Genomic DNA, 21,433 nt, shown 5'->3' with positions numbered 1-21,433 from the left:
ATCACTATTCATGGAAATGGTTTTCCGTTCCTCACTATTGCTCAAGATCCAGCAAAGCTAATGGACTTGTAGTCACCTTGCCGGCGGGTCCATATGCGGAGTTGCTGCTGGCCAGCTTGCATCCTGCTCAGTAGCTTGCACGCTTCCTTTCTGCTGTCTCCCACAGTGTGTTTTGTTTCAAACGTAGATGTGAAAGACAATTGTAAATAGCACTGCGATTTATCCATTTTTTATTTATATTGCACTTAATTGAATGCTGTTTGTTGTTTTTTCTTCTTTCTACCTACATTCTTGCTGCTGGAGGCTGTAAATTTCCCCAGTGTGGGACAAATAAAGGATATCGCATCTTATCTTTGAGCGAATGACCATGGGAGACTGATTCAAAAGGGGGCGTTTACCTGTTGACCCAGCAATGGCCAACGTAGTTTCAACAGTATCATCCAATTAAAATTGCTTGTGCAGCCCTGAACAGGACATAAGCAGTGAAAAATCTATGGATGGATTAAAAAAGTGGAAATACTTTGTTTTATCTGCAAGCCAGATGCAATCATCTAAAGAGCTGCACCTGGCTGGCAAGCCATAGGTTCCTAACCCTTGATTCTTTTAGCATCAGTGTCCAAGTCGTAGTTGATTTTTGTAGAGGTGGACGAGACTAGGGACATCACAAACAAAGCACAGATCTCTGTTATTTTGCGCTATGTAGCCAAAAGTGAAGTGGACTGTGTGGTGAAGGAAGCATTTCTAGGATTTGATGACGTAAGTGATGATAGGCAAGCCCCTGTTGTTGCTGCGTGTGTCTTGGAAGTGTTGGAGAAAAACAGCTGTGTTAAAAAACTAGGAGCGCAAACATATGATCCCGATTGCTGGGACAATGACACTCAAATGATGGATGTCACTGGATATGATCGATGGCTGTCAAAAGCATCGACATGCTTTTTAATGATGGCATATGAGGGCATTTTCAGCGAAACTGATGCACTTTTTAGAGTGCTGCAAAACAAAGTCATGGACATTGGATATTGTTGTGCGCAAACCCACGACACCATCAGAGTTGTTGAACGCATGAGACAGGACTTTAACACGCTGTATGAGCGATTTGAGCAGAAATGCAGCACACTTGGCCGAAACGACAGCGGAAGAAATCAGTCAGTCAGAGATGAGAGCAAACAAATGTTCTACAAGATTATGGGCAACATCAGTGTTCTGATGAAAGCTGGGTTTGATAATTTTGTGAGCTAGGTTTCCTCGGTTTGGTCGACTGTACAAAATTTAATGATGTCACAACATTTTGATGACGCCAAACTGCAGAGCCTGTCAAAATATACAAAGTTTTTTGACTTTGTCAGACTAAAGGCTGATCGCATCAGACTGCACAGTTCACAAACGGCGAGGAATGAATGCAAATCTCCTGGACAGCTTTTTGGCCCAGAATGATCTGCTACAGACAAAGTTACTCCAACTGGTGCTCACTGTACCAGCTACGACAGCGTCTGCGGAAAGGTCGTTCTCCTCGTTGAAAAGACTGAAAACATACAGTCGGAATAGAACCAATTCATTGCAATCTTAAAACTAAATAGATTAGTCTAAGAAAAATACAATAGAATATTTAACCCTGGAGAACCCACGGGGTCAAATTTTGGATATGAAATAACCAGTAGCCAATTGAATAAGTGACTGTTTTTGGTTTATATATTTGTATATCTGACACTAAAGGAGTCAGTGCCTCACCAACCATGAATCTCACCGCACCCCACTGCTCAGCAACTCCGGGGTGAGTGCCTACGTTCGGAAGCACCTCTGCGGACTGCGCCTCTACTCACCGCCACTGCGATTGTTAATACTCTACGTTACGGTAATGTGGGGCATGGGAGCGACATTGGCCACATTCAAAATAAAAGCCTTCCAATTGATGCATTCACGTTTTTCTTTTGGGTTTAAAAGAATGTAACTAAATAATTTCTGGGCGGTCAACCAATGATGAGTTCACCCAGGGTGAATGAAATCTGCCAGAATAGCACCAAGAAGCGTTCCAAAGTTGAGATAAAAAAAAAAAAAGTAATTGTTAACTCTACTCCAGTCGTTAAAAAAACTAATTTTAGTTATCCCACAACTAGACCAAGTCTGAGGCAATCCCAAGTATCCAACCACAGTACTTTCATTCAGATCTGATGCCGCATTTCAAAATAAAAGGCCTCGTAACCCCACCAGATCTATGGCACAATGAGATACCACAGGTATCTAATAAGACTACTTTCATTATTATTATCCTCTCTGGTTTAGAGATGATAAAAACTGATGTTGTGAGATAACAAAATTGATTTTGGCGTTTCGTGTGCCCATGAACTTCTGTGGTTCCAGAATACAGTATCTAAAATTATTTTTAGATATTTTTTTTGAAATCAGGCAAAAAGGTCAAAATGTCAGATTTTATTGTAGTGGTTCTGAACCTCAGATCAGAATCATCTTTATTGGCCAAGTATGTAGAACACACAAGGAATTTGTCTACGGTATAACACGCTGCATTAGTATTATCGTAAACAAGGATAAGGCAAATAGGTATGCAAGGACATTTCGTAATGTAAGTGAGACAATGTGCAAAGTATCAAGATGATGTCTGTCTCTGATGATGTCACTCATGTGGCATCATCAGAGTATTTTTTTCCAATCTCACACTGCAAAGATTAATTGACTGGTAATCATTAATACAGGTAGGTATTGATGTGGCTTGACATCCTCTTCCCAAGACGATGCATGTGTAATCTACGATCAATTTGACGAAAGAATTTAAGACACCGTCATCATTCGTTCTACCAATGACATCCCGATGTCGCTGCTGTAGATCCTGGTTGTGTGGATCAGGGAGTCTATGTCCCTTTCGCTCTTAGCATACAGCTTTATGTCATCCATGTAGAGGAAGTGACTGATCGTAGCTCCATTTCTGAGGCGGTATCCATGGCCTGTCTGGTGATTACTTGGCTTGGGGGGTTCAGTCCTATGCAGAACAGCAATGGGGAGAGTGCATTGCCTTGGTATATGCCACATTTGAAGGACACTTGGGTCAGTGGCTTGCCATTGGCTTCAAGTGTGGTTTTCCACATCCTCATCGAATTTGCAACAAAGGCTCTTAGGGTCCTGTTCACCTGATACAACTCCGCGCATTCAGTGATCCATGTATGTGGCATTGAGTCATAGGCTTTCTTGTAATCAATCCAGGCTGTGCACAGGTTGGTATGTCAGGTAAGGGTGTGGAAAATAATCGATATTAATCGATACATCGATGCGCACGTGCGCGATCCGAGCGCATCGGCTCATTCACTGGGTAAGACGCGATTGACGGGTGAAATCGCGATTCATCACGATGCATTGATGGGTATCGGTAAAATCTGATTCAAGTGCCGTTTTATTCATGTTAAACGTCACATATCTGCCCTTTCCTAGGCGCAATGAATGCACCATCATTGCTTTGCGTTTTGTGTTGAATACGGACGGTAGCCGTGCGTCACATACAGTCCAGTACACAACTAGCGAAACATTATGGAAGTTAGCGCAAGCAGCAGCAAGGAAACTACTATTTAATGCAGCCGCAACATTCAAATCTTATGTTTGGAAATACTACGGCTTCGAAAAGAAAGACGGAAAGCTTGATAAAACCTCCGTAATTTGCAAGGAATGTCGCACTAAGAAGCCATACAACGGCAGCACCACAAATATGCAGACCCACTTAAAACGATGGCACCAGATCACCGACAAGTTTCCCTCCCGCTCCACCGCTTCCCCGCCCAGTTCCTCGTCGGACACCGGAGAAACTCTTGGTAAACCAGGTCAGGATCAGAAAAAAAATTGCCTCTTATTTTGGGAGTCCCCTTGCAACTCACTGTGACCGTGCAATGGCTATAACTAAGGCCACTGCTTATTTCATATGCAAAGACCTCCAGCCTTAGCGTGGTGGACAACGAGGGTTTCAGACAGCTCGTGCACGTTTTGGAGCCCAGGTATAAAACACCAGACAGGTCTGTGTTCACTTACAAACATATTCCCGATGTGTACAACAAAGTGAGAAGTGAGATTACTGTGTCGCTGAACAGTGCGCAAAGAGTTGCACTTACAGTGGATGGGTGGACATCTTGCGCTATAGATTCATATATATATATATTATATTTTATATAAGACACTCAGTGAGAACAGTCTGTGTTTACACTATAGCAACAGCTGTGAGTCTCAGGTGCCAAATTGTTTACATTTTCTTTGCACAAAACCCAATTGTGAAAGGGCTTAAATAAGTTGTTTTACAAGTTCTACTGTTTATAAGGAATAAAGTGGTATCCTTTTTGTAATACCATACTGAATTCCATCTTTTTAAAAGCTTTTTTTCTTTGCTTATTTGCATCACGTTTAATTGCACAATATCGCAACAAATTGCATTGTATCGTATCGGATCGCATTGATTTGAACTTAATGTGTATCGAATCGTATCACATTGTGACGACGGTGAAACGTATCGCATCGTATCGCCAGAAAATTCCATGTATCGTTTAAGTATCGCATCGCTGGCAGTGGATCGAGATGTGTATCGAATCGTCCTCAGTGCTGAGATTCACATCCCTAATGTCAGGACCTGCAGTCTTGTGCGACTGTTCTGTCAAGCAGGAGCTGATGTTTGGCTCCTCTGGTATCTCTACCAATGCCCTTCGTGCTTCGCTCATGTATTGATCCATGTGATTGATCCGCTTATCTTAGCCGCAATGATGCCTGACATGAGCTTCCATGTTGTGGAGAGACAGGTTATTGGCCGATAGTTGGATGGGACTGCATCCTTCGAGGGATCCTTCATGATCAGGATCGTTCGCCCTTCGGTTAGCCATTCTGGGTGAGTCCCATCCCTCAGCAGCTGGTTCATTTGTACTGCTAGGCGCTCATGGAGTGCTATGAGTTTCTTTAGCCAGTAGGTGTGGCCTGGTGCTGTCCAGTTCTTCATATCTGAGACTCTTTTCTGTATGTCTGCCACTGTTATGGTAACTGGGTTCTGTTCAGGGAGGTTGCTGTGCTCCTCTCTCAGGGTCACCCTCATTGTGCCCTGCTGTTATGTGCAACCTCCTTCTCCCATATGCCTTTCCAGTACCTTTCAGTTTCCAGTCTTGGTGGGTCAGCTCTGTTGTTAGGACCCTGCCACTGAGCGTACACTTTCGCAGGTTGTGTTGCGAACAGCCTGTTAATTCGTCTGGCCTCATTCTCTTTCGTGTACCGCTTTAGGCTGCCTTTCCAGTACCTTTCAGTTTCCAGTCTTGGTGGGTCAGCTCTGTTGTTAGGACCCTGCCACTGAGCGTACACTTTCGCAGGTTGTGTTGCGAACAGCCTGTTAATTCATCTGGCCTCATTCTCTTTCGTGTACCGCTTTAGGCGACTGGACAAGGCTTGGAGCCTTTGTTTGGCAGTTTCGAGTGCTTCAGGTATGGTCATCTGGATGTACCTCTCGGGTATCGGCCTTTTCATCACACCTGTCTGGGCCTCCGTCAATTGACTCACGTCTTTCCGGGCCGCCTTGATCTTAGCCTCCAACCGTCTTTTCCATGGTGGGTAACCTATCTCATGGTTGCTCTTATAGCCAAGCATCTCAAGGATCACTGATGGTGAAGCGTATATCAGCTCATTGGTTTCTGTGATCGTTACGGTAGGGATCGCCCTCAGTGCTGCATTCACACTTTCTATGAGATGAACACAAAAATTAATCGTTATTACTCACACATTTTTATCATTTCTAAATTTCCTTTTACATTTACAGGCTCATTTCCCAAATGAGGAATTTGGGAAATGAGCCTGATGCATGTCCTTTATGAACCTGCATGTATGTTGACAAAATGCACGTGTAACAACCCAATCACTAAAATGCAAAAGTACTGTATACTGTCCAAAAACTGTTTATTTCACAAAAACTGCAATACAGCTGTATCCAAAAAAATCACAACAGTACAATACGTACAGTATTTTAATGGTTTTTTTTGTCTTGGGAAAAATGTGTCTATTCTGGATTGTTTTGTTGGATGCATTCTTTGGTTTATGACAATGTTTGCCTGCGTGTCATACCGTTTTCTCACTAGTTGCAAGTAACTGTCCCGTTGATCACCGCTGTGGACCAGACATTATCAGAAGTACCAAGAAGTAAACTGAGGCTCAGAGGGGATCGAGCCTTTTCTGTTGCTGGTCCCCGTCTCTGGAACGACCTCCCACTGAAAATTCGGCAGGCCTCCTCGCTGACCATCTTTAAAACCTGCCTCAAAACTCACTTGTATTCTTTGGCAATATACTCAGCATGACTTAGATTTGTTCTTGGTTTTGCTGTTCGGTGCTTTCTACCATCTTTACGGATTTGCTTTACTGTTTTATATGTTAATTGCTCCATGTATAGCACTTTGTATGCAGCGATAGCTGTTTGAAAGTGCTCTATAAATACAGTTGAGTTGAGTTTCGTAGATTTGCCTCTTTCCGACTCCAAGTGTCTCCTGGATGCTTTTTACTTTGTGTCCAGCCTCGCTCAAACGGATGCATTTCACTCGCATCGCTGTTCTTCTATGTTTCGATGCCATGATCTACAGGACGCAAGTGAATAAAGTTAAAATCTTTTGCAATTACAGTAAAACGCAGACAAATATAAACTCACTTACACGTTGTCGTTTCAGATCTGATGATAGAAAAAGGCGAAGTGAAAACGTGTCTTCTGTCGTGTCTTTCCGTCGCATCCGGTGGGCGTTGCGTTTATTTAAGCTGGCCGCGGTCTTCCGTCACCATCCGAGTTATGGCTCGTGGAGTAAGTTCCCATAACATGTAATATCGTAATCAAAATGTTCATGCATAGGTTTTTATTCCGGGTGAAGGAAATTCCTTTTCATAGAATTCCGGGGATGGGAATGTTTACTGTACTTTTTGTCAAACACAAAATGTGTTTGTCTTGAAATGCTGGTGGCATTTTATTTATAAGACTCTTATTAACACGTTAAAGTCTGTGCATTGGCATCTGGTGATATGTATCTGTGTATGTTGTGGAGGGAGGAGAAGGGTCCTCCTTTTGTGTTTTAAATTTGATTTTTTTTAATTGCACTTTTCAGTTGCACTTATGTTTGAAAAGTGCTATCCAAATTCACTTTGATTGATTGATCCCTCTTCGAATAGCCTTCGTTCTAAATCTAAACCATAATACTAAGGTAAGATAACCTTTATTTGTCCCACACTGGGGAAATTTGCAGTCTGCAGCAGCAAAATTAGTGGGGGGAACAAAATGTTTCAGAAATGAACTGTACACAGTTCAATATAAGTGTTATATAAAATATAGCATTAGCAATATATTTGTAGAATAAATATGATAAATCAGCAATAGCATAGAAAACACTGCGTGTAAGGTGGGTGTGCTATTTACAGTGGTTACAGGTTTCCATGTATGTTTATTCAGCAGCCTGACAGCAGTCGGTAGGCATCAGCGGCGGTATCTCTCCTTCTTGCAGCGCGGATGTAACAGTCTCTGGCTGAAGGAGGTACGCAGTGCTGTCAGGGCGGGCTGGAGGGTGTGGGAGGGACTGTCCATCATAGCTTTTAGCTTAGCGAGCACCCTCCTGTTGCCCACCTCCTCCAGAGTGTCCAGGGAGCAGCCCAGGACAGAACTGGCCTTCCTTTCTGTCCCAGGCTGAGATGCTGCCTGACCAGCAGACAATGCCATAATGGATTGCCGAGGCCACCACCGAGTTATAGAAAGTCTTAAGGAGCGACCCTTGAACCCCAAAAGACCTCAGATTCCTGAGTAGGAAGAGACGGCTCTGTCTTTTCCTAATCAGGGTGTCCGTGATTGTAGTCCAGTCCAGTTTGTTGTTCAGAAGAACACCTAGGTACTTGTAGGAGGTCACGCTCTCTATGTCCGTACCCTCGATGTTCATCAGTGCAGGTGAGGACTGGTTTCTGCAGAAATCCACAACCAACTTTTGCCGGGGTTGATATAGAGGTGATTCTGCTGGCACCAGTCCACAAAGTCCGCACGTGTTTGTCTTTTTGTGTCTTTCAGACATCAGCAAAGATGTTTGTCCTGAGCGGCTGGGTGCTGAGCCTTCTCACATTAAAGAGGAAGAGGAGAAAAAAGAGGTATCCTACTTGAAAGAGCAACAGGAGCAGCAGGCCCATTATATTAAAGAGGAGGAGCTCGAGTACCCTTGCACAAAAGCGGAGGTGGAGGAGCCTAGAGGTAAGATCTAAAGCTTGAGCCCGACTCTAATTTAGGGCCTAAAATGTCCGTCCTTGCTTCAGGTCGGGTCGGGCCGCGCTTCTCTCTCGCTGACTTTTAAAAAAAAGCTAAAAGCTATGATGGCCAGTCCCTCCCACCCCCTCCAGCCCGCCCTGACAGCACTTGGTAGCTCCTTCAGCCAGAGACTGTTACACCCGCGCTGCAAGAAGGAGAGATACCGACGCTCGTTCCTACCGACTGCTGTCAGGCTGATGAATAAAAAATAACAATCATAATAATAATAATAATAATTAAATGATGTGAAGGAAAATTGTAAATAGTACTGCGATTTATCCATTTTGTGTTCATATTGCATTTAATTGAAAGATGTTTGTTGTTTTTTTCTCTATCTTCTTTCTTCTTTCTACATACATTCTTGCTGCTGGAGGCTGTGAATTTCCCCAGTGTGGGACGAATAAAGGATATCTTAAAAAAATAAATATCACTGTGATGTTGCTTGCCAAACAACACAGTGCGCTGAGGCGTTTCGAGGCCGTGAATAGTTTTGGCCACGAGAGACTGTGTTTTGCAAAAAAACAGAAGTCACCTCATCACAACACCGACTGTACTCATACAATGGCAATTCAAAGAGCTCCTTCCTGTCTCTGTGAAGGGCGTCATGAAGCGTGTTGACACAATGACACACTCTGTTGATACTGTGTCGCTGACCACTGACACCTGCTGGACTTTCAAAATCCCTGAAGGCAACTGTTGGGGGAAGAGTGGCCTCCTCTTCCCCTTGTATTCGTTAAATTTCGGACGAGGTGAATGTTAGTTCTTCAAATAAAGGCTGGAATCGATGAACAGTTTCTGATGTTCAAAAAGGCCATGTATAGCTTTTAATGACAGAATACCCGCGGTTACAGACAATGGCTGCGATGGTCACGAGTGCGAAGTAGGAAGAGAATCGCATCATTTTTATATCATCAGAAGGGCGTTACCGGGACGCAAGGTGTGATATAACTTTCGTTTCTCCTAAACCAATTCTCAGCTTGGCGCATTCCAAAGTTTATGCGTCTTCAGCAGGGAGTATTCCAATTCTAGGTGAGGATTGTTACAAGTACGCCAAGCTGCACTGCGGGCATGGGAAAGTTATACAGCATGGCTAAATATGAGCAGAATACAGACTTCACAACCCACTTGACATACTGTACTGACTGATTTGAAAATGAAGAGTATACAATATCATTCACACCTATGCATTCATATTGTATTATTCAATATATTTGAATTAGGTGAAATTATGTAAATGAGGATGCTTGTAGGCTTTGCCTTCACAAATTTTTATTTAGAAAAAAAATTGCTCCAGTGTTTTGAATTTCAGTCTGTTGCGTTTCTTGCATGCTATTTCCCCTGCTGTGGATAACACAACCTCACATGGTCGTGGTGATGCCGGCGTACAGAGAAACTGCTTTGCGAGGTTGGAGAGGTTTGGAAAAGTCGTGGTTGGTCCTTCGATGACAATAGAGGGTCTTGACTGCGTGCAATTTTCCCCTCTGCCAGGTATCGCATCTGCTGTTGCTGTTGCACTTCTTCGCAGTCTCCCTACCTCATCATTCAAATGTTACCACAGGTCATCTAAAAAACCAAACCCAACAACATTGCCATTTTGAACAGTTTCCAAAAAAACTAATAATGGTGAGTAACATGGCAGATGTAGTTGCAGAGGTCCTTTTATTGGTATCTGATATTTTTGTATGGCAAATTCGACATTTCACCTGCAATAAAATATGTGAATCGTGAACTAAGTTACCTTGAAATTCATTTCAATTAGGATGGAAGAAGACATGTCAAAAATCCGAGAGGCACTTGGTGAGACAAGGAGATTTGAAGAAATACTTTATTCTCCAAAAGGAGATCAAAATGGCTGTACACGGCGGACAATTTGCGTTTCACTGGGAGCTGCTCCATAATACGCACGGACTGTAGCAATGCCACTCGAGTGAAGAGCGCCTCAGCAGTCGATAGTCAGCTGCTCTCTGCTGTGCGCGGGTGAGCGCAAGGACATACTGGTTCAACCAATCAGTGCCGACGCAAACTACGTCACATATCAAAGAAGCTTTGAACCACGACAACAGCTAAGCTAGCCTAGCCGACACGACGCTCGAAGTCAGACGGGCACGTTTTTGTGATAATCTGTATGTTTTCCTTTTTGCCCAAATATATGCAGTATTTTTGTTCGAGCGAGGGTGAGGTCTGGCTTGCTTTGGCAGGCGGCATCGCATCGCTCGATGCACTTCCTTAGAAACACAGTTTGGCGCTGGATTGAGTCGACGCAGTTCATGTATTGGTGACGTGATCGCCTTGAAGTAGAACGTGCACCGAACCAGGGATTGCTCTGTGAGCTCGACCCGTGCGTCGACGCATCCGTGTTGCGGGAGCCATCACTACAAGACGGCCATCATTGCTTTATTAGACTGTAACATCAATATCTCAAGCTTCGGTGCCGAGTTGAGGTGACTTCGCTCAACTTACTTGGCCTCGCTTGCGAGCCGCTGCGTTGCAAAACAGATCACGTGTGAATAATAATAAGATAAGATATCCTTTATTTGTCCCACACTGGGGAAATTTACAGCCTCCAGCAGCAAGAATGTAGGGAGAAAGAAGAAAGAAGAAAAAAACAACAGACACCGTTCAATTAAGTGCAATGTAAACACAAAATGGATAAATTGCAGTGCTATTTACAATTGTCTTTCACATCATTTAATTTTTATTATTATTATTATTGTTATTTTTTATTCATCAGCCTGACAGCAGTCGGTAGGAAAGAGTGTCGGTATCTCTCCTTCTTGGAGCATGGGTGTAACAGTCTCTGGCTGAAGGAGCTACCAAGTGCTGTCAGGGGGGGCTGGAGGGGGTGGGAGGGACTGGCCATCATAGCTTTTAGCTTAGTTAGCATCCTTCTGTTGCCCACCTCCTCCAATAGTGTCAAGGGAGCAGCCCAGGACAGAACTGGCCTTCCTGACCAGTCGCTCCAGTCTCTTTCTGTCCCGGGCTGAGATGCTGCCTGACCAGCAGACAATGCCATAATCGATGGCCGAGGCCACCAATAGAAAGTCTTAAGGAGTGACCCCTGAACCCCAAAAGACCTCAGTTCTGTCCTTTCCTAATCGGGTGTCCGTGTTTGTAGACCAGTCCAGTTTGTTGTTCAGAAGAACACCAAGGTACAATGTAAAGTGTTGTGATTTTTCCCTAAAAATGCGCACAACAAGAGGAAGGGTGGAGTATGAAGAGCAACTTTGCAGGGCAAAAGAGGACAGCGGGGTTGTTTTCAACAAGTCTTGATCTCGATTTGGCTCACGCAGAGCAGGTTTGATCATTACTAGTTCTTTATCTATAGGTCACGACCTAGTTTTCTTCCTGTCATTATTAACCATTTTACGCAACGTCTCTGATACACTGCTGAAAGGACACTTTGATTCTTTCCTCTTTAATCTCAAACTGCTTTAAACAATAAAGCGTGTGAGGGAAAAGTGGTTAGGATTGCACAATTGTCCGTGTTTTATGTGTTGTCTATTATCTTACTTTATGTTAACTGTTTTAAGCGCTTCGTTACAGCTGCAGCTGTTGTGAAAGTGCTATATAAATCAGCATGTATTGTATTCTGTCAAAAGCATTTAAGAGAGCCAAACAGACTTTTTATTTATTTTCTCCCAGTTGTCTTTCCTGAACTTGAGGACTGCGTTCTTACTTTTTGGAAACTATTTTATGTTTTTCTGGGAAGGGGCTTGATTTGACGGACACGTCAGCTAGGTCCCATTGAGTGCTCTTTTCCTCATGGTTCTTGAAGCCATCATTTATCTATTTGCATGTTTTGCTTGAACTACCATATTTTCACGACTATAAGGCGCCATTAAAAGTCTTAAATTTTCTCAAAAATGGACAGGACGCCTTATAATGCGAAGCGTCTCGTGTATGAGCTGAGTTTTAAAGCATGACTGAGAGCGCTTCTGGCCGACACGCTGTTTATATAGAGAACAGGCGGAGTGAGTGACGACAGGCATGCGGAATTCCGCCAATGACTGAAGGGTGGGCGTGTAAGAGGACGCTAAAGGCACGCCCCGAGCAGGTACCAGTCACCAATGAGTGAAGGGTGAGCATATAAGAGGAAGAGAAATACGTGAGTACCGTATTTTCACGACTATAAGGCGCCATTAAAAGTCTTGAATTTTCTCCAAAATGGACAGGACGCCCTATGATGCGGAGCGTCTAGTGTATATGCGCTGAGTTCCAAAACCTGACTGACAGCCGACACGCTGTTTATATAGAGAAAAGGCGGAAGTGACTGTCGACAGGCATGCAGCAAAGAAGTCGGCCAATCAGTGAAGGGTGGGCGTGTATTTATACATATATGGAGAGAGAGAGGGAGAAAAGGCAGATGTGAGTGAGGACAGGCATGCGGGGAAGAAGTCCGCCAATGAGTGAAGGGTGGGCGTGTAAGTGGACGCTAAAGAGACAACCCAAGCAGGTACCAACACCTGTATAGAGTGTGGCAATGTGCATTGTTGCAAAACAACTTCGGTTTTGGTTTCTAAGAACCCCCGAAAATAAATTCCACAAAGAGACACGCCTACTAAGCTCAGTTCAAACTTCAAGCCATCGGTTATCCTTTTGGCACGCGTGCCCACCTCACAGCAGCGGAAAAAAAAAGTCAAGCAAATGAACTCCGAGCTTGCCGTTATTCCCGGAGGCTTACAATACAATACAATACATGCTGATTTATATAGCGCTTTCACAACAGCGGCAGCTGTAACAAAGCGCTTTACAAAACAGTTAACATAAAGTAAAATAATAAACACAACACATAACATAAAACACGGACAGTCGTGCAGTCCTAACCACTTTTCCGTCACACGCTTTGTTGTTTGAAGCGGTTTGAGATGAAAGAGGAGAGAATCAAAGTGTCCTTTAACCAGTGGATCAGAGATGTCATGCACAAAATGTGCACACGTCGGCTACAAGCTAAGTTTCAAAGTCAACAAGAAGCTGTAGCATCCATTGACGAAAAAAGAGATTGGTTCACTTCTCCTGTCCCATGGAAATCCATTTCAATTCCAAGCGGCGACTCACGGTTCCAAATACGCATCAGCGCTCTTCGCCAACGCTCCTCTCTCACATCTGTTTTTCCCTTCAAAGGGTGAGGCGGCTTCTTTCACTTTCTAGCTGATCAGAAATTTCCACTGCTGTGACACATTAAGATGACTTCTAAAAAAATGTTGTGTACCATTAGAGCACCTGTCATCATGTTATATGAAAACAAATGTATTTCAAAATCAAAAGCATTGGATTAACAAGAAAGATTAAGAAATGAAAAGAAGCTGAAAACATAAGAATGATGGAACGGTCATCCAGAAACAGACAGGATGATGTCCATTACAGAAAGGATGTTACGGCCCGCTTAGCATATATAAGACTTCCATAGAGATGTTGCCTTTGCGCATTTGTGCCTTGACCACAATTGCTTGTATCACACTTGTGTCCTGAATGTTCAGTAAAGCCTCTTGCAAGAACTTCTCCATTTCCAGCCTCTGATTTCGCACCTCACCTCAGCCTGAATCAAACGAACACGCGGAGGACCTGGGGGGAGCAGAGGACGGTGAAAGGATCCCGCTGTGTCCACAACAACCTCTCCCTCCCCCGCTTCCAACATTCTCTGTGCCTTGCCATGTCTTTTTTTGATGTAGTTCATCAGGTTGTGTGTGTGTGTGTGTGCGCGCACATGCAGCACGTGCTCATAGGTATCCTGGGATATGTGATATGTATCTGTATCTGTGTTGATTGGGCTCTTTTAATAACCGTCATTCTAAATCTAAACCATAATTCCACACGTGTTTGTCTTCTTGTGTCTTTTAGACATCAGCAAAGATGTTTGTCCTGAGCGGCTGGATGCAGACTCTTCTCACATTAAAGAGAAGGAGGAGAAAAAAGAGATCTCCCACTTAAAAGAGGAGGTGGAGCAGCAGGCCCAATATATTAAAGAGCAGGAGCTACAGAACCGTTGCACGAAAGTGGAGGTGGATGATCCCCCTGACATCAAAGAAGAGGACGATGAGGAGGTTATCTGCAAGGTGCCATTTACTGGTGTCCTTCAGAAGACTATAAATAAGGCAGACAGAGAGGCTCCAAGCACCACCTCATGTCAACACATGACAACAAAAGGTGTTGGAAACCACCAGGAAGAATCAAAAGTAAATGGCATCTTAGCTCCACGATCAGAAAGTGACAACACGTCATTAAATGCAGATGAGGATGAGGAGGATGAAGATGACTCTGAAGGTGATCTGACATGTAACGCAGATGACAAACCCTGGAAATGTTCTCACTGTGGGAAAATGTATGCTTATAAAAGTGCTTTGGAATTCCACATCAGAACACATACTGGTGCAAAACCGTTCACCTGTTCAAACTGTGGCCAGAAATTCTCTTGTAAGGCAAGCTTAGAAAGTCACAAAAGAACCCACACTGGTGAGAAACCTTTTGCTTGCACAGTTTGTGGGCAAAGATTTTCTGAGAAAAGACACTTAACAAACCACGTAAGAACCCACACTGGTGAGAAACCTTTTGCCTGCGCAGTTTGTGGCCAAAGATTTACTAAGAAGGCAAGCTTTAAAATACACACAAGAATACACACTGGTGAGAAACCTTTTGCCTGCGCAGTTTGTGGCCAAACATTCTCTCAAAAGGGAAACTTAAAAAAACACACAAGAACCCACACTGGTGAGAAACGTTTTGCTTGCACAGTTTGTGGGCAAAGATTTTCTGAGAAGAGAGACTTAACAAACCACATAAGAACCCACACTGGTGAGAAACCTTTTGCTTGCACAGTTTGTGGGCAACGATTTTCTGCGAAGAGAAACTTAACAAACCACGTAAGAACCCACACTGGTCAGAAACCTTTTGCCTGCGCAGTTTGTGGCCAAACATTCTCTCAGAAGGTTTACTTAACATGTCACACAAAAACCCACACTGGTGAGAAACCTTTTGACTGCGCATTTTGTGGGCAAAGATTTTCTGAGAAGGCAAGTTTAAAAATACACACAAGAATACACACTGGTGAGAAACCTTTTGCCTGCGCAGTTTGTGGCCAAACATTCTCTCAAAAGGGAAACTTAAAAATACACACAATAACCCACACTGGTGAGAAACCTTTTGCCTGCGCAGTTTGTGGCCAAACATTCTCTCAGAAGGGAAACTTAAAAAAACACACAAGAACCCACACTGGTGAGAAACCTTTTGCCTGCGCAGTTTGTGGCCAAAGATTTACTAAGAAGGCAAGCTTTAAAATACACACAAGAATACACACTGGCGAGAAACCTTTTGGCTGCGCAGTTTGTGGCCAAAAATTCTCTTGTAAGGGATACTTAAAAAATCACACAAGAACCCACACTAGTGAGAAACCTTTTGCCTGCGCAGTTTGTGGCCAAAGATTCTCTCTTAAGGGATACTTAGAAAAACACACAAGAACCCACACTGGTATGAAACCTTTTGCCTGCGCAGTTTGTGGCCAAAGATTCTCATGGAAGCATCAGATTAAGAATCACAAGTGCGATGATGAGACAAGCAGTCATCATTGAAGTTTTCACTTCTCACCTGAGAAGGTTTGTATGCACCAAAGGCTGATTGTGTTTTATCCACCTTCTTACTGGGATGCTGACGTTTTCCTTGAGTGCAGACGTGCGATGATGTGAAAATCAATACTATTGTTTCAGAGAAAAACGGACCGCCTCAATGGCAGTAATGGAGTTTGTGGAAGCAATAGCCACTGATATAGACAACAAAGAATTCACTGTTGGGATTTTTAGAGATCTAAATAAAGCTTTTGATACAGTAGATCACTGTATATTATTGAATAAATTAGAGAGATATGGTATTAGAGGCATAGCATATCAATGGATTGAAAGTTATTTAGAAAATAGATATCAGGTGTGTGCAAAACAGGTATGTGCAGTGCAACAACAAAAAATCTAACTTACTGAAGATTACTCATGGAGGTCCTCAGGGATCAGTCCTTTGACCAAAACTATTCTTCTTATATATAAATTATATCTGTTGTGTCTCAAAACAATTCAAAAGTGTCCTATTCGCGATGATACAACCTTCTACTGCTCTGGAGAAAATATGAAACAACTCCTAAAAACTGTGGAAAATGAATGAAACAAATTTAAAAAACTCACTAAATTTGACAAAATCAAAGTTTTTGTTTTTGGCACAAGACCAATTAAACACCAAATTAAAATAAAGATAAACTCAATTGAAATAGAAGGAATTGATGAAAATAAGTTTCTTGGACGAGTAATAGATACTAAACTATCCTGGAAGCCACACATAAATAACATTAAAAGAAAACTATCGAAAACTATAGGGATCCTCCACAAAACTAAGGATGTGTTGAATAAGAGTTCTTTGTACACATTATATTACTCATTATTACTCCCATATATGACCTTCTGTGTAGAAATATGGGGGAACACCTGTAAAACAAACACAGTCCCTGTCTTAAAACTACAATAAAAAAGCAATCAGCATAATCAACAGTTTGAAATGTATAGAACCCACAAATCCACTATTCATCAATTCAAACACAATGAAATTCTATGATCTGGTTGACTTCAAAATCACCCAATTGATGTATAAAGCACATAATAATCTCCTTTGCCAAAATATCCAGAAGCTTTTTGAAATTAGAGAGAGTTGTTATAATTTAAGGGGTACCAACCAATACAAAAAATCTAAAACAAGAACAAACATCAAGCAAAGGTGTGTATCAGTAATAGGTGTCAATCTGTGTAATAATTTGGAAACGGACCTGAAAATTAGTAAATTGCTTGTTGGGTTCAAAAACAAATTCAAAAGATGAGTACAAAAAAATGACACAAATCAGAGATCAGAAGATACATTTGACATACTTTAAAGTAATCAACAGAATTACATTGATCAATTTATGACATGTATGAAAGAAATGCAGTATTTATAATGAATATGAGAACATTGATGTATAAAGGAGAAAGAATGAGTGTATATATATATACAGAGAGTAGAGTAAAAGTATTTGATATGTAGATTTTTTTCTTTTCTTCTTTGTCTTGAAAAAAGATCAATTCATATACTGCTTCATAGCAAGGGGTAGAACTCAATAAGTTGTATATATATACAGAGAGTAGAGTAAAAGTATTTGATATGTAGATTTTTTTCTTTTCTTCTTTGTCTTGAAAAAAGATCAATTCATATACTGCTTCATAGCAAGGGGTAGAACTCAATAAGTTATTTACTTCTTCTTACTCCGTTGAACATAAAAACTGTGACGATGTCTGTCTTTATTTTTCTTTTTTATAATTTTTACTTGCCTTCATTTTTGTCAATCTGTTATTGTATTGTATGATCTATATGTTCAAGAAACAATAAACGAACAAACAAAAACCCTTTAATGCCTGACCCATCAAGGAATGGACAGAAAAATCGGATTTTTGGGACCTGAGATGTTCATTTACCCTTTTAACAAAATCCACAAACATAGTTTTGCCATAATATTTTGTTTTCTATATTGTTTGTGATATTGTATCAATTTATATAAAAATATGTAGCTTACATCCAAACTGAAAATTTGGGGAAAATCATATTTTAAACCTGCAGTATATGTACTATAAAGAATGAGTTACAAAATGAAATTGCACTATCAAATATGATACGAATGGCATTATAGGGTTCATTTCCTACGTAGAGTGGCACAGGTCGTCGAGGAGGCATCCTTTGGAGGGGTGGTGCGGGAACCGTCATCGTTTTGTTTCGTCTCCCGCAGCTGGCAGTGGAGGTTCTTTCCATGCCATTCTGCACCTGTTCCTCATGGCATTATCTGACACCTGTTAAAAGACACTGCCAAGCTATCGCCATTGTCGGATAATTCGCCTTGCTCTCAACTCTCGTACCAATGCCAAGTGCTTATTTACGAGACCTCCTTTTGTTATTGCTCATGATCATCGCCCTGTTAAGTATCTCATTTTTTTCCCATTTAAACATTGTTCTTGTTTTGGAGCAATATCTTTAGTGTGTTTTGATTTTCCTGCTATTGACTTTCCCTTGTTCTGATTTAGTGTTCTTTTCTTTTCCCCTGCCTTTTGCAAGCTCATTTGGTTTGTGTGTTTTTTTTTTCCAAACATTTTTGAAAAAGCTCCAGGGAGCCACTAGGGCGGCGCTAAAGAGCCGCATGCGGGTCCAGAGCCGCAGGCTGCCAACCCCCGAGTTAGAGGAATGTAAATCGCTTCGCAGCTGTCAGAGACCGCAACACATCGAGATCGAGTGGGAGACGCTTTTGGTGTTCTCGTGTGAAAATGTACGTTTGGAACATAACTAAGTACACGGAAGGAAAACGAACGTCGTCGTCAACTCTTGGAAGTTCTTTGTCGGCAGAGACGTGCTGTAGTACGCATAACAGGTTTGTTAACTTCTTACTCACTCGCTTCGTACAGAACTGCGCTGTTGAAAATAGTATTGCATTGTTTATATTAAAGAGAATCATACTGCATGTCATAGGCACAGTAATGAGGATTCATGTAGAGATGGGCAGATTATGGGACGTCAACAAAAGGATGACAATGTACCTTCAACCATTAATATAAAAATACTATAAACGCTTAACTTCCAGGTTAAAGGAAAAGGGGTTTCATTGAAATTTATGTCAGAAAATATGAGCAGAAGAGCAATTCAACATCCTAGCAGCATGGGGCCCAAGTGGTTACCTTGTCTGCCAAACAATTCTTGTGCTTTGGATTTGAATTGCGGCTGTGGGAGCATCTTTCAATTCTCATCCTGTTCTAAGTTGAACTGTAGACTTCAATCATCAGAGCGACACTCTCTTTGATGAAAACGACTCGCGAAAAATTAATCTTTTATTTCTGGTGGGTTTTATTGTCGTTGCTGTAGTGATAGGACACGAGTTAAGTACCTGGAAAAGACGCCTTGTTGGTTTGACAGGGTCACGGATAATTTTCTTGAAAAGGAACGGTGAATAGAATCCATGCATAAAAAAACACACATTTTATGATGGCTGAAATTGAGCTTCCCCTCCTTGACAGCCCAGCATCCGCCACTGATATATAAAAAAAAAATCCTCGTCTCACCCCCCCCCCCCCCCCCCCCCCTCGGGTGGTGTCCGTCCCTCATTCAGCTCGGGTCCTCTACCAGAGGCAAGGAAGCTTGAGGGTTCTGCGCAGTATCCTTGCTGTTCCCAGCACTGCACATTTCTGGACTGAGATGTCCGACGTTGTTCCCGGGATCTGTTGCAACCACTCATCTAGTTTGGGGGTCACTGCCCCGAGTGTTGCGACCACCACAGGCACGACTGTCACCTTTACCTTCCAGGCTCTCTCCAGCTCCTGTCTGAGCCCTTGGTATTTCTCGAGTTTCTCGTGTTCCTTTTTTCTGATGTTTCCATCACTTGGGACTGCTACATCCACTACAACGGCTTTCCTCTGCCCTTTATCTATGATCACGATATCTGGTTGGTTCGCCATTGCCATCCTGTCAGTCTGGATCTGGAAGTCCCACAGGATCTTCGCTCTGTCATTCTCCACCACCTTCGGAGGTGTTTCCCATTTTGACCTTGGGGTTTCCAGTCCATACTCCGCACAGATGTTTCGGTAGACTATGCCAGCCACCTGGTTATGGCGTTCCATGTAGGCTTTCCCTGCCAGCATCTTACACCCTGCAGTTATGTGTTGGATCGTCTCAGGTGCCTCTTTGCACAAGATACACCTTGGGTCTTGTCTGGTGTGGTATATCTGGGCCTCAATGGCTCTGGTGCTCAGGGCCTGCTCCTGAGCAGCCAGGATGAGTGCCTCTGTGCTGTCCTTCAGCCCAGCCCTCTCTAGCCACTGATAGGACTTCTTGAGATCAGCCACTTCAGTTATAGTCCGGTGGTACATCCCGTGTAGGGGCTTGTCCTCCCATGATGGTGCCTCTTCCAGCGCCTCATCCTCTGTTCCCCATTGTCTGAGACATTCTCCGAGTACGTCATCTGTTGGAGCCTTCTCCTTGATGTATTCATGGAGCTTGGATGTTTCATCCTGGACAGTGGCTCTCACACTCACTAGTCCCCGGCCTCCTTCCTTTCGGCTTGCGTACAGTCTCAGGGTGCTGGATTTGGGATGGAACCCTCCATGCGTGGTTAGGAGCTTTCGGGTCCTAACGTCCGTGGTCTGGATCTCTTCCTTTGGCCACCTTATTATTCCTGCAGGGTATCTGATCACTGGCAGGGCATAGCTGTTTATTGCCCAGGTCTTATTCTTGCCATTGAGCTGGCTTCTTAGGACTTGCCTCACTCGCTGGAGGTATTTGGCCGTAGCTGCTTTCCTTGTTGCCAGTTCGAGGTTGCCATTGGCTTGTGGTATACCGAGGTACTTGTAGCTGTCCTCAATGTCTGCTATTGTTCCTTCAGGGCACCCTTTGAGGGATCCTACATGATCAGGATCGTTCGCCATTCAGTTAGCCAGTTAGCTGGGTAAGTCCCATATATCAGCAGCCCGAGCCTGACCTGAATTTCCGGCCTAAAATGTCAATCATTGCTTGAGGTCAGGTCACCGGGCTACTCTCTCGCTGACTTTTTTAAAAATAAATGTCGCTGCGATGTTGCAACCCAAACATCACAGTGCCCTGAGGTGTTTCGAGGCCGTGAATAGTTTTGGCCAAGAGAGACCGTGGTTCACAAAAAAACAAAAGTCGCCTCACCACAACACGTACTGTACTCAACTCTTGCAATGACAATTCGAAGAACTCCTTCCTGTCTCTGTCAATTATCCACCCGTCATTTTTCTTCTATGTCTCTCTGTTTCTCTCTCTTAAAGTGCCGCGCTCGATTCTTAAGGACGTACTGCTGCTGTGGTTAATGGCCCAATTTTCAACCCGTCAAAATGATAGATGGCCTTAAATTTTTCCCGAGACAGTGATTCATGCCTTTGTCACATCCCGGCTGGATTACTGCAATGCCTTGTACTTTGGACTCAGCCAGTCCTCCATTAAGTGCCTTCAGCTGGTCCAGAATGCCGCCGCTCGCCTCTTGACTGGTACTCGTAAGAGGGAGCATATAACTCCCACTCTGGCATCCCTTCACTGGCTCGCCATTCATTTTAGAGTTATTTTCAAGATCCTCCTCTTTGTTTTCAAATCTCTGAATAATCTCGC

The 21,433-nt window shown here is 43.0% G+C and overlaps 2 protein-coding genes across 19 annotated transcripts in view; both read left to right on the top strand.

Moving 5' to 3' along the window:
* LOC127593738 (oocyte zinc finger protein XlCOF6.1-like) overlaps positions 1–21,433 on the top strand; it is a 653,221-nt gene that overhangs the window by 614,170 nt on the left and 17,618 nt on the right. The gene's annotated exons all lie outside the window — the stretch shown is intronic.
* The window catches only part of LOC127593741 (gastrula zinc finger protein XlCGF57.1-like), a 36,958-nt gene that overhangs the window by 2,298 nt on the left and 13,227 nt on the right, over positions 1–21,433 (top strand). Inside the window, exons 3-8 of one of the 18 annotated variants that reach the window (XM_052055374.1) lie at positions 8,045–8,221; positions 14,114–14,734; positions 15,155–15,322; positions 15,407–15,490; positions 15,575–15,658; positions 15,743–15,849. In XM_052055374.1, coding sequence (XP_051911334.1) covers positions 8,045–8,221; positions 14,114–14,734; positions 15,155–15,322; positions 15,407–15,490; positions 15,575–15,658; positions 15,743–15,834 — 1,226 coding nt within the window. In that variant the 3' untranslated portion in view covers positions 15,835–15,849. Of the gene's footprint in view, positions 1–7,881; positions 7,928–8,044; positions 8,222–14,113; positions 15,071–15,154; positions 15,491–15,574; positions 15,850–21,433 lie in introns of those variants that run through there. The other 17 variants (XM_052055373.1, XM_052055368.1, XM_052055369.1 and 14 more) reach the window with 17 other exon arrangements.

This window comes from Hippocampus zosterae, chromosome 21, assembly GCF_025434085.1.
Source record: "Hippocampus zosterae strain Florida chromosome 21, ASM2543408v3, whole genome shotgun sequence".
Classification (NCBI taxonomy): Eukaryota; Metazoa; Chordata; class Actinopteri; order Syngnathiformes; family Syngnathidae; genus Hippocampus; species Hippocampus zosterae.
Note: the sequence above shows the minus strand (reverse complement) of the source record. Positions and strands in the feature narration are given on the sequence as shown.